General features: G+C 37.2%; 1 protein-coding gene across 2 annotated transcripts in view; it reads right to left on the bottom strand.

Moving 5' to 3' along the window:
- The window catches only part of MARCHF6 (membrane associated ring-CH-type finger 6), a 76,065-nt gene that overhangs the window by 29,454 nt on the left and 34,017 nt on the right, over nucleotides 1-12,594 (bottom strand). For both annotated transcript variants that reach the window (XR_014241971.1, XM_082382607.1), the window contains exons 8-15: nucleotides 11,254-11,315; nucleotides 10,604-10,636; nucleotides 7,907-7,958; nucleotides 3,633-3,691; nucleotides 2,269-2,349; nucleotides 1,739-1,807; nucleotides 1,585-1,659; nucleotides 105-239 (exon numbers count right to left, since the gene is read on the bottom strand). Coding sequence is in view for 1 of the 2 variants with exons in the window: in XM_082382607.1 (XP_082238733.1) it covers nucleotides 105-239; nucleotides 1,585-1,659; nucleotides 1,739-1,807; nucleotides 2,269-2,349; nucleotides 3,633-3,691; nucleotides 7,907-7,958; nucleotides 10,604-10,636; nucleotides 11,254-11,315 (566 nt within the window). In the remaining variant the exon portion in view is untranslated. The remainder of the gene's footprint in view (nucleotides 1-104; nucleotides 240-1,584; nucleotides 1,660-1,738; nucleotides 1,808-2,268; nucleotides 2,350-3,632; nucleotides 3,692-7,906; nucleotides 7,959-10,603; nucleotides 10,637-11,253; nucleotides 11,316-12,594) is intronic.

Genomic DNA, 12,594 nt, shown 5'->3' with positions numbered 1-12,594 from the left:
TGATTTAGCTAGGAAATCATCATAGCCTTTAAGGCATGACTTGTGCTTAAGGCAAAAGTCCTTTTCATAAATGTACAGTGTTGCAACTTCCCTGTAGAACTTACCTCTCTCAGTAACAGAATGAAGGAGGCAAAGTAGAACACATATACCATTCCCACCAGCCAATGCAGAAACATGGTAGTACCTGGAGCCGACTGAAAGCTCAGTTCTCGATCTTTCAGAGTAGCATCAAACATTTCCTAAATCAAAACAGTACACGTGAGAGACTGCTTACATCTGCTGAATTAGTATCTTCATATTCTAGGAAGTGAATGAATCACTATGCATGTAGGTTCTGATGTTTCTAGAATTACAGTTCTCTTAAAGCCATTTCACGGTATCACAGAAATACAAATGATATAGGTTGGATACCATTTCAAAGATGTATATGACACTTCAGAAATTTTACAGAGGCAATACTGATAAACCCGTTGGTGAATAAGAACTTTACCAATATTGCTATTGTGAAAGAACCATTTTTGGTTAACATAATACTTTCCTTTCTTGGTTACAGGTCTGAATTCATGACAAGTTTTAATAGAAAGGTATGGGAGAAAATGTTATCTCAGAACCAAAGGCAGCTTTTCTACATTCAAATTTTTTTGAAAAGTAAAAAACTGGACTTCCCTGGTGGCACACTGGTTAAGAATCCACCTGCCAATGCAGGGGACACAGGTTCGATCCCTGGTCCGGGAAGATCCCACATGCCACGGAGTAACTAAACCCGTGCGCCGCAACTACGGACAGAGCCTGCGCTCTGCAACTACTGAGCCCGCGTGCCACAACTACTGAGCCCGCGTGCCACAACTACTGAAGCCCACGGGCCTAGAGCCCGTGCTGCGCAACAAGAGAAGCCACCACAATGAGAAACCCGTGCACCACAACCAAGAGTAGCATCACTCTCTGCAACGAGAGAAAAGCCCACACGCAGCAATGAAGACCCAATGCAGCCAAAAATAAATAAATAAAATAAATAAATTAAAAAAGGAAAGAAAAAACTGATGATCACTGACAGTCATTAAAGATTTTAATCAAGACTGAACACCATAGTTAAAACAAATGGTTAGGTTGAATTAATTACTACAAAGGCAGTCTTCTTTTCAGATTACTCTTTTTCGGTTTTTTTTGCACCGCATGGTGCTGCCTGCGGGAGTTCCCCGACCAAGGACTGAACTCAGGCCACAACAGTGAAAGCACCCAGTCCTAACCAGTAGACCACCAGGACCTCCCTCAAATTACTCTTTTTATACACAACATCTTGGCATCTTCATAAAACTCAAAAGAGTTAAACGAGGAAGAGAACTCTCCACTGGTTATCAGGAAGGTTCCAGTCAAAATACTCTAACATCAGAAATGTGCACAGAGCCTCACAAAAATCAGGTACTCAGGAAAAATTTGCAACATTAAGACTCTACAATGATACATTCTCAGAAAAAACAAACTATTATCAAATACTGACTTTACATTAAAGGAACCCACCCTAAAGACCACTTTTTAAAAAGCCTTTAAATTATTAGACTGTATGACAATGAATAATAAACTCACCAGGGAACAGATATCCAGCCACCAGCCGCAAATGAGAGGGAACACTCCAATTTCTACCACCACTAACAAAGAGACCTTAAGTAAAAACAAAGGTCATCAATATCACCCAAATGGGGAGAAATCGTTTCCAGTCTTAAGTTATAACAGGAATTACCTTCACAACAATATAGCAGACTCCCAGCAAGCGACGAGACCTATGAAATTTAACAAGAGTTGCCAAGCCCTACAGCATGTAGTCAAGGAAAACCTGAACATTTAAAGAAAGATACAGAAAAACAACAAGGTCCTACTGTATATAGCACAGAGAAACATATTCAATATCCTATGATAAACCATAATGGAAAAGAATATTAAAAAAAAGAATGTATATATATGTATAACTGAATCACTCTGCTGTACAGCAGAAATGAACACAACATTGTAAATCAACTATACTTCAATAAAAAAATTTTTTTAATTAAAAAAAGGTACAGTGAAACAGGTAACTATTTAGGTAATAGTTAATATTATTTGACAGACAAAATTTATTTATTCCATATTTTTTCAGCTCTCATCCTCACTACAAATACCTACAACTTCTACTAAAAGGACAAGTGGAGAGAAATAGTTTTGTCATTAATAAGAACAACCTTTGGGTAAGCATAATAACATTACTGAACACTAAGTTGGTTCATTAAAGGATACATGACAAATTATCAGTGTTATTGCTAGAAGTATATACCCAACTATGGTCGTGATTAGGCCTTCAAAATGGGATGCTTGGACCTAGAAATAAGAAAATAAATAAACAAAATGTAATTTCACCACATGGTCTACACCCCAGTTTAATTTAAACAATCCAAGTAGACTAAATGTGAACTATCTCAGGAATTTGTAACTAAAAAACAACTATAAAATCCCCTCTGGATGACACCTCTGCAAACCAGATTCTCCCATGGACTGCTATTTATTACGAAAAGATGAGGAAAAATTAAAGAATAACACTTTACTCAAGCAGACAAAATAATAAGAGTAGAGTGAATTAAATTTTACAAAAATAAGAAAAAAGTTGTAATCGTCTGCACTCCAGTCCATTCTGAAGTGGACCTGCTAAAGGCTGAGCGCTGAGAACAGCAGCACAGTGTCCAAGCCGTCCTCTGGCCAGGTACATCTTAGCCACCCTATCTCCTAACCACAATGTTTCAGGTTCCCTTGCTCGCCAAATCTGTTTCATTATCAACTTACAAAGAGTTAAGAGTTTGGATAGTGACATATACTGCCCAAGATACCATCACCTTTTGGTTCCTGAATTTCAGGTAGCAAGTGGTGATAGTTTACAAAGTCAAAATTTATCAAAGCATTTATCTGAACTGCCCAAGTTCTTGCATTCAACTAGTGAGAATTTGGAGAGCTGTATTCAATATCAGAACATGTCTCTTTGCCACTTCAGAAACTTCAGAATGTGATCTCTCAGGATTCACATATACAAATTGCCCAGAATATTCCAGCTATGTCAGCTTTTCTTAAAAGACTAAATCTTTCTGGGGACCCCCCAAAATAGTAGTAGTTGTCCATCCAAATATTTATCTAATTCTGAAAAACAGCAATAAAATGTCAAAATTAAAGCAAATTTCTTTAGAAAATACCACAGTCCATCATTCCAACACAGATCAACATTTTAAAAAATTGATTAATATATCATTACCTTTCTGAATTCACTATGGGGCAACTAGGGAAAAGGGAGAGAAAGGAGCACACAGGCTAACGGAGCAGGTCAAAAATCAGCCTGTAAGAAAACTTTCCCACAGTATGTCTCTGGCCTGCCCAATGGGAAGGAAGACAGTGCATCATGGGGCTCAGAGAACATCTTCCACAGCTGGCAACATGTCCTACTACGTCTTAGGCCACTTCTGGCTTAGAAGAGGTGAACGAGATGGTGTTGGAAAACTATTCCTTCGTATAAGGCAGACTGAGAAATGAAGTAACTCTTTACAATATTATTACTTAGTCAACATATATCAAATTTGGGGTAATTAATAAAATTAAGTTTGCAAAAGTATCATACTCACGTGTTCTTCAAATCCCAAACCAACAAGGGAGAAGTGGCCAATGTGGTAAGGGCAAAATGCTAAAAGGGGGGGAAAACTCAATGAAAACTTCAAAATCAAAACAACGAACAGTCCTACTACCAACCCCACTAAAAGGAACAAAGGCTTCTTGGAGAAATGGAAGATCCCAGAACCAAAAATGTACTGTCTGTGACATTCTCTACAACCAGAGAACAAAAAAGTTACCAAGCTCCTAATACACTCATGGTGAAAGGACACAAGAACTATTGTGAAAACAGACTCACAGGCCTGTGAGAAGAGAAGACGATATGAGCATCCAAAAAAAAAAACAAAACCAAAACTGATGAAAACACACTGAATACATACAGTGAAGATGATATGAGCATCCAAAAAACAAAAAAAACCAAAACTGATGAAAACACACTGAATACATACAAATTCATGAGTTCATAATACTCAAAAAAGGGAAAGCCAGAAACGAAAACCACAAAAGGAAAAAAGCAACATAATAGAAAACACTTATCACTAAGGGAAGTAGTTATAACATCAATTCCTTATCCTGAAAACTAATAATTAAAGGAAAAGAACTGCACATCTGTCCTGCTTCTTCCAAACAAACAAATTCAGGTTAACTAAATAGTTCTAGCTGATAAGATCAAGCTCTTCTTTACAGAAAAGCCAGCCAATAAATGCATAAAAATGACAGAATTTGAAAATCACCATTCTGTAATGCCTAATAAAAATAAATTAATTCAGGCAAGTATCAATGGATAATAAACGTATTTGGTAAAATGTTGATGGAACGCTAGGTATTTGCATAATACTAAAATACCACCTCCCACAGATTACTTTCTGATGTTTAAAGGAAAAATGAAACCTAACAATAGAGGCTTCAAGATACTATCACCTGAACCACAGACAAAGGTGGATAACCAGACATCATGTACCTCCTGATATGTCATAGTAATAGGCATAGCATGACCAGTGAAAATTTTGTCCCAGAACTACTGAACCTGAATCTAATCAGGCCTCAGATTTAACTTCCAGTTTAAAGGAAATACGGAGACAAAGGAACAAGGTAGCAGAATCAACAGGAAGTCATCGGAAGATAGTAGAAAGTGAGACATGTAGAAGACAGCTGACCTAGTGTCATCAACAAATCAATGGCAAAATAGGGTGGGGGTAGATGAGGGGAGCAAATAAAAAATATTCTAGATCAGAAAAACTTAAGATTTAACAACCAAAAGTAACAGTAAACTACCGGGTGTAAGACAGGCTCACGGATGTACTGTACAACAAGGGGAATACAGCCAATATTTTGTAATAATTGTAAATGGAAAGTAACCTTTAAAAATTGTAAAACAATAAAAAATTTTTTTTAATTACTGTAGGTTTAAAAAAATTTCAATATCTGGGTAAGGTAAACCTCCCTCAATATACTTCTTTCAAAATCTCCTTGACTATTCTCAGCTATGTCTTAAAAATAGATGAACTTTAGCGCAATTTAATGAATTTTTTTTTGTCCAAAACTGAAAAAAAAAGGTAACAGGTAGACCTTATTTGAATTCTCATTCAAATAAAGCAACTATAAAATGATATTTAAGGAGACAATCTAAAATTTTTAATATGATCTATTATTAGGTAATATTAAATTCTGGTAATTTTGTAAAGTGTGATGATATTCTGGTTAAATAAGAAAATAGCCTTAAGACAGGAATAAAGACGCAGATGTAGAGAATGGACTTGAGGACACGGGGAGGGGGAAGGGTAAGCTGGAACGAAGTGAGAGAGTGGCATGGACATAAATACACTACCAAATGTAAAATAGATAGCTAGTGGGAAGCAGCCACATAGCACAGGGAGATCAGCTCGGTGCTTTGTGTCCACCTAGAGGGGTGGGATAGGGAGGGTGGGAGGGAGACACAAGAGGGAGGGGATATGGGGATATATGTATATGTATAGCTGATTCACTTTGTTATACAGCAGAAACTAACACAGCAATGTAAACCAATTATACTCCAATAAAGATGTTTTAAAAAAAAAGAAAATAGCCTTAAAATTTTCATATTAAGAATTTTGATAGTCTCTTTTCCTCAAGTCTTTCTTGCCATGTTAATATAACTGTAATTCATTCTCAGTAATAAAATTTAATTATCTTTTTTTTTATGGCAAAAATAATTGAACAGTATAGATTATTAGGAAAGGGGAGAGAGAGACTCAATCATAAAGACAAAAGTCAGAGTGAATCTATAGGGATCTGGCTGCCAAACCTTTTTGACCAAGTATTAGTAAGTAGAAATTTTAACAGGTATTCCCAATACACTTAAATTTCTTTATAAATTACACACATATACTATTTTATTAATATATTATGTGTATTATAAAGCACAAGAAAATTTTAAAGCGTGCGAAATAACTATATGCAGAATTTTTCCTATTTTATTCTCACACCCAACTCTGAGGACGACTCAAGCAGGCCCCTGGGAAAGGCAAACCTTCAAATTTCAACTCTATTTATATATATAAATATTAACCTAAAGCACCAATTTTAACAATCAATTTCTACCCCATTACGCAGAAACTACTAGATAGGTACCCTGAAATTAAGATCAGTTTCTTAGGACTGTTCCCTTCTACTGAGACAGCGGCACTGCAAGGTTTTATTTCTGCAAAGTATATAATACATGACCACAAAGGTCCAAAAATGCCAGTAGGAACTGCAGTAAAGCAACCCAAGTCAGAAAGAAACAAGAGTGTTGCTTAATCCCAATGACTATGCTCATCGAAAAGGAAAAGCATATTCCTAAATAGAGGACAACTTCTTGTTTCCTTTCAAAAGATCTTAAGTATAATGTGTATACTAAGACAAAAAAATTTTTTTTCACAGTATAAGCTTAGGAAGTTGGATTAGAAAAACATTTACTTAGTTGAGATTTGCTTTATATAAACAAGAGTTCTTATTTCTATAATTCATGCTTTAAAGGTGACTTGTTCTTTTAAACATTAATTTAGCACTAAGCTTTTCTTGCAAGAACAAAGACTAAAGTCTATATAGATTTTTTCCTCTCAAAGAAAATTTGGTCAAGATCAAAAGAGTTTCACACTCTCTATATATCAATTAATTTACATAATGAGAAATAAATGCAGAATAATCTGCAGACACATTTTCACCCCCATATGCAAGGGAAAACAACAAAGAATGGGCTTCCTGTTAATTTGCACCATCTTAAATATCTACTAAAAATTAAGAATGAATGGAACTTTTAAAAGATACTATGTTTCAACAAGATACAGATAAATTTCTTTTGCTCTTTTACAGATAATATTCAGAAAACAATTTTTTTGTCTCATCCTTGATCTACTTATTCAGTGTCTTTTTTGACCATATGGCTTCCTATTGAAGACAACTGTTTCCTGATGAAAACACCGCTTTCTAGTCCCTAACACAGAGCAAATAACTTGGAATTTAGTGGAAGAAACTTGGAAAATATTCCTCCTTCTTAGGAGTAACTCATATGCACTAAGGAAGGAATTTCTCAAAGATATTCCCTATACAGAGATCTGCAGTCTGAGGTCTCCCTATGAGACACCAATAGTACAGTCTAACAATAACCCAATTCTATCAGACTCCACCTTGAGGAACTGAATTCTAAAACCTTGGTTTACTCAACTGTTTCCCTTACCTTTCCCCAAAGCAGAAAAACCTGTCAGCTATATCTCAACCCTGCCTTCCTTACTCTCATGACTCCCAATGGGAGGGACTCTTAGTGCTGTCACAGAATCCGCATAGCTACAGTTGTTAAAAGTGTTTGGAAGTAAACTTTGCTGGAATCTGGTTCTGAAGGGAATTACACTTTCCTCAAGCCTCCTATATCCATCTCTGCGACAGATCCCGAGCCAAGGTCTCTGGTAAGGCCTTGGTCAGGATTTTAACAGATGAAAACAAGATCTTCTGCCATAGGGAAGAACACACAGATAATCAGCACAAAATTAATTCCAGATGTGGAATATTATATATCCTCAAGTCAGTCTAAAACTGGCTTCTACAAAGAGAGACAGAAGTGCCCAACAGAAGCAAAGTTGGTAAATAACTGTAGTCAATGTTGCTTAGGAAAGAAAGTAACTGTATACCTGGGGTCTTCCTATACCAGATGACTGTCTAAAACTGTTTCATATATTCCTAAGTTTAAAAACAAAACAAAACTTGTAACAAGACTCCTAGAAAATTAAACTTCTACCATAATACCATAAATAAAAGCATAAACGCCACTTACCAAAAACAAGAATGAACAGTGTGTTTAAAGACACCACCCAGAAGACATGTTCCTAAAGGAAAAGAGCATTAATAAAACATATTCATATCCTTTTTGATTTATGTTTAATCCATTTATTTAGTTAGAAGACTGAAATTTTTACTATAATTTTGAGATTTTGTTCAGAAATTATGTGTAACTTTTCATTTTTCATTAGATAGCTCATAAAACTAAACCTAATGAAACTTAAAGTTCATAATGTCTACATGAAAAAAAAATCAAAGAAATCAATCCATAAACATTTCCTCTTCAGAAATTAATAATCTACCACAAACTACACAGATTCTCATAAATAATCGCCAGGTTTCATTTAAGTCATATGACACTAAAAAATTCTAAATAAAGAAAAATTTGAAAACCACATTATTTCTGAACAACGTATCAATGTAAACTGCACAGCACTTCTTTCAGTGTCCAGTGTGTTCTCCTGCCTTCTTTAAGGTCACTTGCTCTTCTCTGGTCCCTTCTGTCCCCACGGCTTTCTTTGTTCAAGTCTCAGAATATGCGCTCTCACCTGGCCACTGACACACTCCACGCTTATGTACTACCGCGTCCAAGATGAGGCCCACCCATTCCTCCGCGTGTGCTCAGTCACGCACCACGCTGACGATCGGGACACCCAAGCCCGTTTGCCCAGGCCCACTACCTCCCCCCACCATCAAGTTAAATGATCCTTCCAAGGGGGCCATGGAGAGATTTTCACGAATCTTAACATGGTAAGATTTTCTTTTTAGAAAGATGATTCTAATCAGTTCCCAACTTGCCACAAATCCAAGTGGCAAGAAGATGATAAGTTTAAGAGAGGACTACTACTGTACATTCCTACTTAGCATGTGGGCTCATATCACTTGAATGTTTCAGCTTCTCTGCCTTCAGGGCTCCCAAACTGTCCTTATCCTCAACATCTTTTGTGCCTCAACCTCTAGTTATCTTCTATAAAAACTCCCTGCTGACAACTCCCCTCTGCTAAGAAGGCCTGACTAAGCCCTCTTCTATGCCTCTCGTGTCCTATACACACCGTTTGTCAGAGTCTTTACCTAAAGTTCCTTGTTTACATGTTCATTTCTCTCTACTAAACTATAAAGAGTCTTTGAGAACAGGTACCCTATTTCATTCATTTCTGAATCATCCAATAAGTATCACAGCCGGCACATGGTACATATTAAATAATTTTCAACAAATGCATGAAGTCGTCCTGTGGTTTTTTTCTAAAAATTAGAATGGACTTGAGTTAACACCACTGCCTCAACGACTTCTATCACTCATCTATGAGGGACTGATAAAGTAAAGGACAGAAATGAGTATGTAGCCACATAATACCTTCTATACTGACCATACTCAAGCCTTGAATAGGAGCTCACTAATATCACCTTCTTACTAATCTGTGAATTATCATCAGATACATTCCTCAAAATCCTCACACTACTAACCTCAACTTCCTATTCTGGCCTTGAAGAGAAAGCCAACACTGTGGACAGCAGAGGAGACAGATGGAAATTATCTGACTCTTCAATGACATTGCTGAGCCCCTGGATCAAGCACACCTGAAGCCCATCCTTCCTCTGGACTTCCTCCTGTGTTATTGGTTTGGTCGGCTGGGGTTTGGCTACCTGTCACCAGTTCAGGCATTAAACACTGCAAGGTGGGACTTTTTTTTTTTAATCATTTTTTTAAAAATTTTATTATTTATTTTATTTATTTATTTTTGGCTGCATTGGGTCTTCGTTGCTGTGCGAGGGCTTTCTCTAGTTGTGGCGAGTGGGGGCTACTCTTCGTTGCGGTGTGTAGGCTTCTCTTGTTGCAGAGCATGGGCTCTAGGCATGCAGGCTTCAGTAGTTGTGGCACACGGGCTCAGTAGTTGTGGCTCATGGACTCTAGAGTGCAGGCTCAGTAGTTGTGGCACACGGGCTTAGCTGCTCCACGGCATGTGAGATCTTCCCGGACCAGGAATTGAACCTGTGTCCCCTGCAATGGCAGGTGGATTCTTAACCACGGTGCCACCAGGGAAGTCCCACAAGGTGGGACTTCAAAAGAAGGCCAAGTATTCTTAACTACCATCAACTTTGAATTTCATTTTCTAAAAATCAAATATGTTTAATAATTTCCTTTGTAAATAATATTACTTTTATGCTTTGCCAGTTATTTTCAATGCACAAAACAGACTTTCTTCAACATATCAAGTCATCAAAAATCACAGGGCATTTTGACTTTTAATATAAAAAGCCAGAACATATTGTAAATCTGCAATCACTGAATCACTAAGACAAATAATTAAGTCGCAATTCTGTTATTAAAAAACATTAGCTTGGACTTCCCTGGTGGCGCAGTGGTTAAGAATCTGCCTGCCAATGCAGGGGACACAGGTTTGAGCCCTGGTCCGGGAAGATCCCACATGCCGCAGAGCGACTAAGCCCGTGCACCACAACTACTGAGCCTGCGCTCTAGAGCCCGCGTGCCACAACTACTGAAGCCCTCATGCCTAGACCCCATGCTCTGCAACCAGAGAAGCCACCGCAGTGAGCAGCCCACACACCGCAACGAAGAGCAGCCCCTGCTCGTTGCAACTAGAGAAAGCCCACGCACAGCAATGAAGATCCAACGCAGCCAAAAATAAATAAATAAATAAATAAATTTTAAAAAAAAATTAGCTTTACTTACTAGAAAAACGAGTGATCCATCAAGTCCTAGCATCTAAAATAAATAATATGCATTAATTCAAGATGCAACAGGATTTTTTATTCTATTTATGAAAAAAGGTCATTTTCCTTTCAATATTTTTAAACATAATATTTACCCACTACTTTCCAATACAGCCTATCATTTTCAGAGAAGGAAAAACTTCTGTTCATGGGAGTTTCATATTTTGGATCTTCTTTTAATCCAAATCATATGATTATAAAGTTAACATTTTCCATCTTGGGTTCCAACTCATTAGATATGGAGCCAGTCAAGATTTCATGATACAACAGTATTACTCTGTCAACTGAAGCATCAGAATAATACTTAAATTTAAATTGTTACTTCATTTTCAAAAGTCCACAATTTCAAGTTAAAGATTTTGTAAGTGGAGCAAGGTTTGTATTAAAGGCCAGAAGACAGAAAAAGGTATCAACAGACCTTTATCATAATATTTTTAATATTTTCATCACAAATAATACATTACTTAATTTTCCCTAGAAATTAAAGTTCTGGTAATTGTTTTCACTAAATGTAACTGGAAAATTAGTGTATACATCTAAATATGGCCAACTTTAAGATATGTTAGGATTAAAACACTAGGATACTTGATAGAAAGAAGTCTTACTCACTCTTTCCCATGTAAGCTCTTCTGCAGCTCGGTCCCACTCTAAAGCATTCCAGTTCATGTCATCTGGAAATATAATTGTAGTTTAAAGATTACTGATAGAACTTGAATTATAAATAATAAATATACTCTTTTAATTTGGTGTTTTATAACTGTTGTTGAGAAGGTAAACCACACTTAAAAGTTTTCCAAACTGAGTATCTGCTTATTAGGCAATTTTTTAAAAACATAAATAAATACAACATACAAAATAAGATGATTCTAGATTGTGGTAAGTGCTAGAAAGGAAATAAGCAGGGTTACGTGAAACAGAGGAATTCCACAGCTCTGAATCAAGAATGAATACGGTGGATTTGAGAAAAGTGAAGAAGCCAGGGGACCAGAATTCTCTGGGTGAGGAGGAGGGTGGCAGAAGATGCAGTATGACAGACAGACAGGGGTCAGATCATACAAGAGGAATGTGAAGCCAAATTTTATTTTGTTCTTTAACACAATGGGGAAATCACTGACAGATCTGAAGGGCAGAGAGCTGTACAAACACTAATACAGTGGAGCAAGAATGGAAGAAGGAAGACCAGGCAGGACCTACTGCATTAGACAAACAGAAGGAAACAAGGGCCAGCACTAGGGTACAGGAGCCGCGTTCTCAGAGCCTTTGAACATATACCCACCTCTCCCTGCAAAGGCCCCTTGCTCCCATTACACAACTGGCTTCTCCTCATCCTTCACGTCTCAGCTCGAGTATCACTGAATCTGAGCTACCTGGGGAACCTTATTTAAAGTAGGTCTCTCCTCAGTAGCACCCTCAGAGCAACGTGCACATTTACCACAATGTGTCATAACAAACTTGTTCACTTGGATATTTCCGCTTCGTCACTAGACCAGAAACTCCATGAAGGCAGGGACCTGGTGTTTGAGTGCCTGGCACACAAGAAACACTCAGGTATCAGCAGTGATAAGTGGACCCAGAGACAGCGCAGCGCTTGACAGGAAAACTCTGGGGCCAGAGGAAAGAAAAGAAGGTGGTGACCTACTGACAGCTGACTGGCAGGCTGGTCTCAGAAGTTCTTTACCCCTCTGGAGTTATACCGCCAGAAAATGAGAAACTGGTTTCTTTGGGTGCTATCTGGCCTGCAGAGTACACTTCAACAATTCTTCTTTGATAATAAAAGTTGCACTGACTCAATGCAAATGGCAAAGGAATAAGATAAAACTGTATCAAGTTCCATTTTAAAAAAACAGGATCTATTCTAACTTACAAATAATTTCTTCCTATCCATCCTATAAAAAGTCCTGTGTAAAGCAAAATTTTATTTTACTTTTATCTCATCTAATCTTATTTTAT

This window comes from Balaenoptera borealis, assembly GCF_965194805.1.
Source record: "Balaenoptera borealis genome assembly, chromosome: 2".
NCBI lineage: Eukaryota > Metazoa > Chordata > Mammalia > Artiodactyla > Balaenopteridae > Balaenoptera > Balaenoptera borealis.
This window is presented reverse-complemented; position numbering and strand designations above follow the sequence as displayed.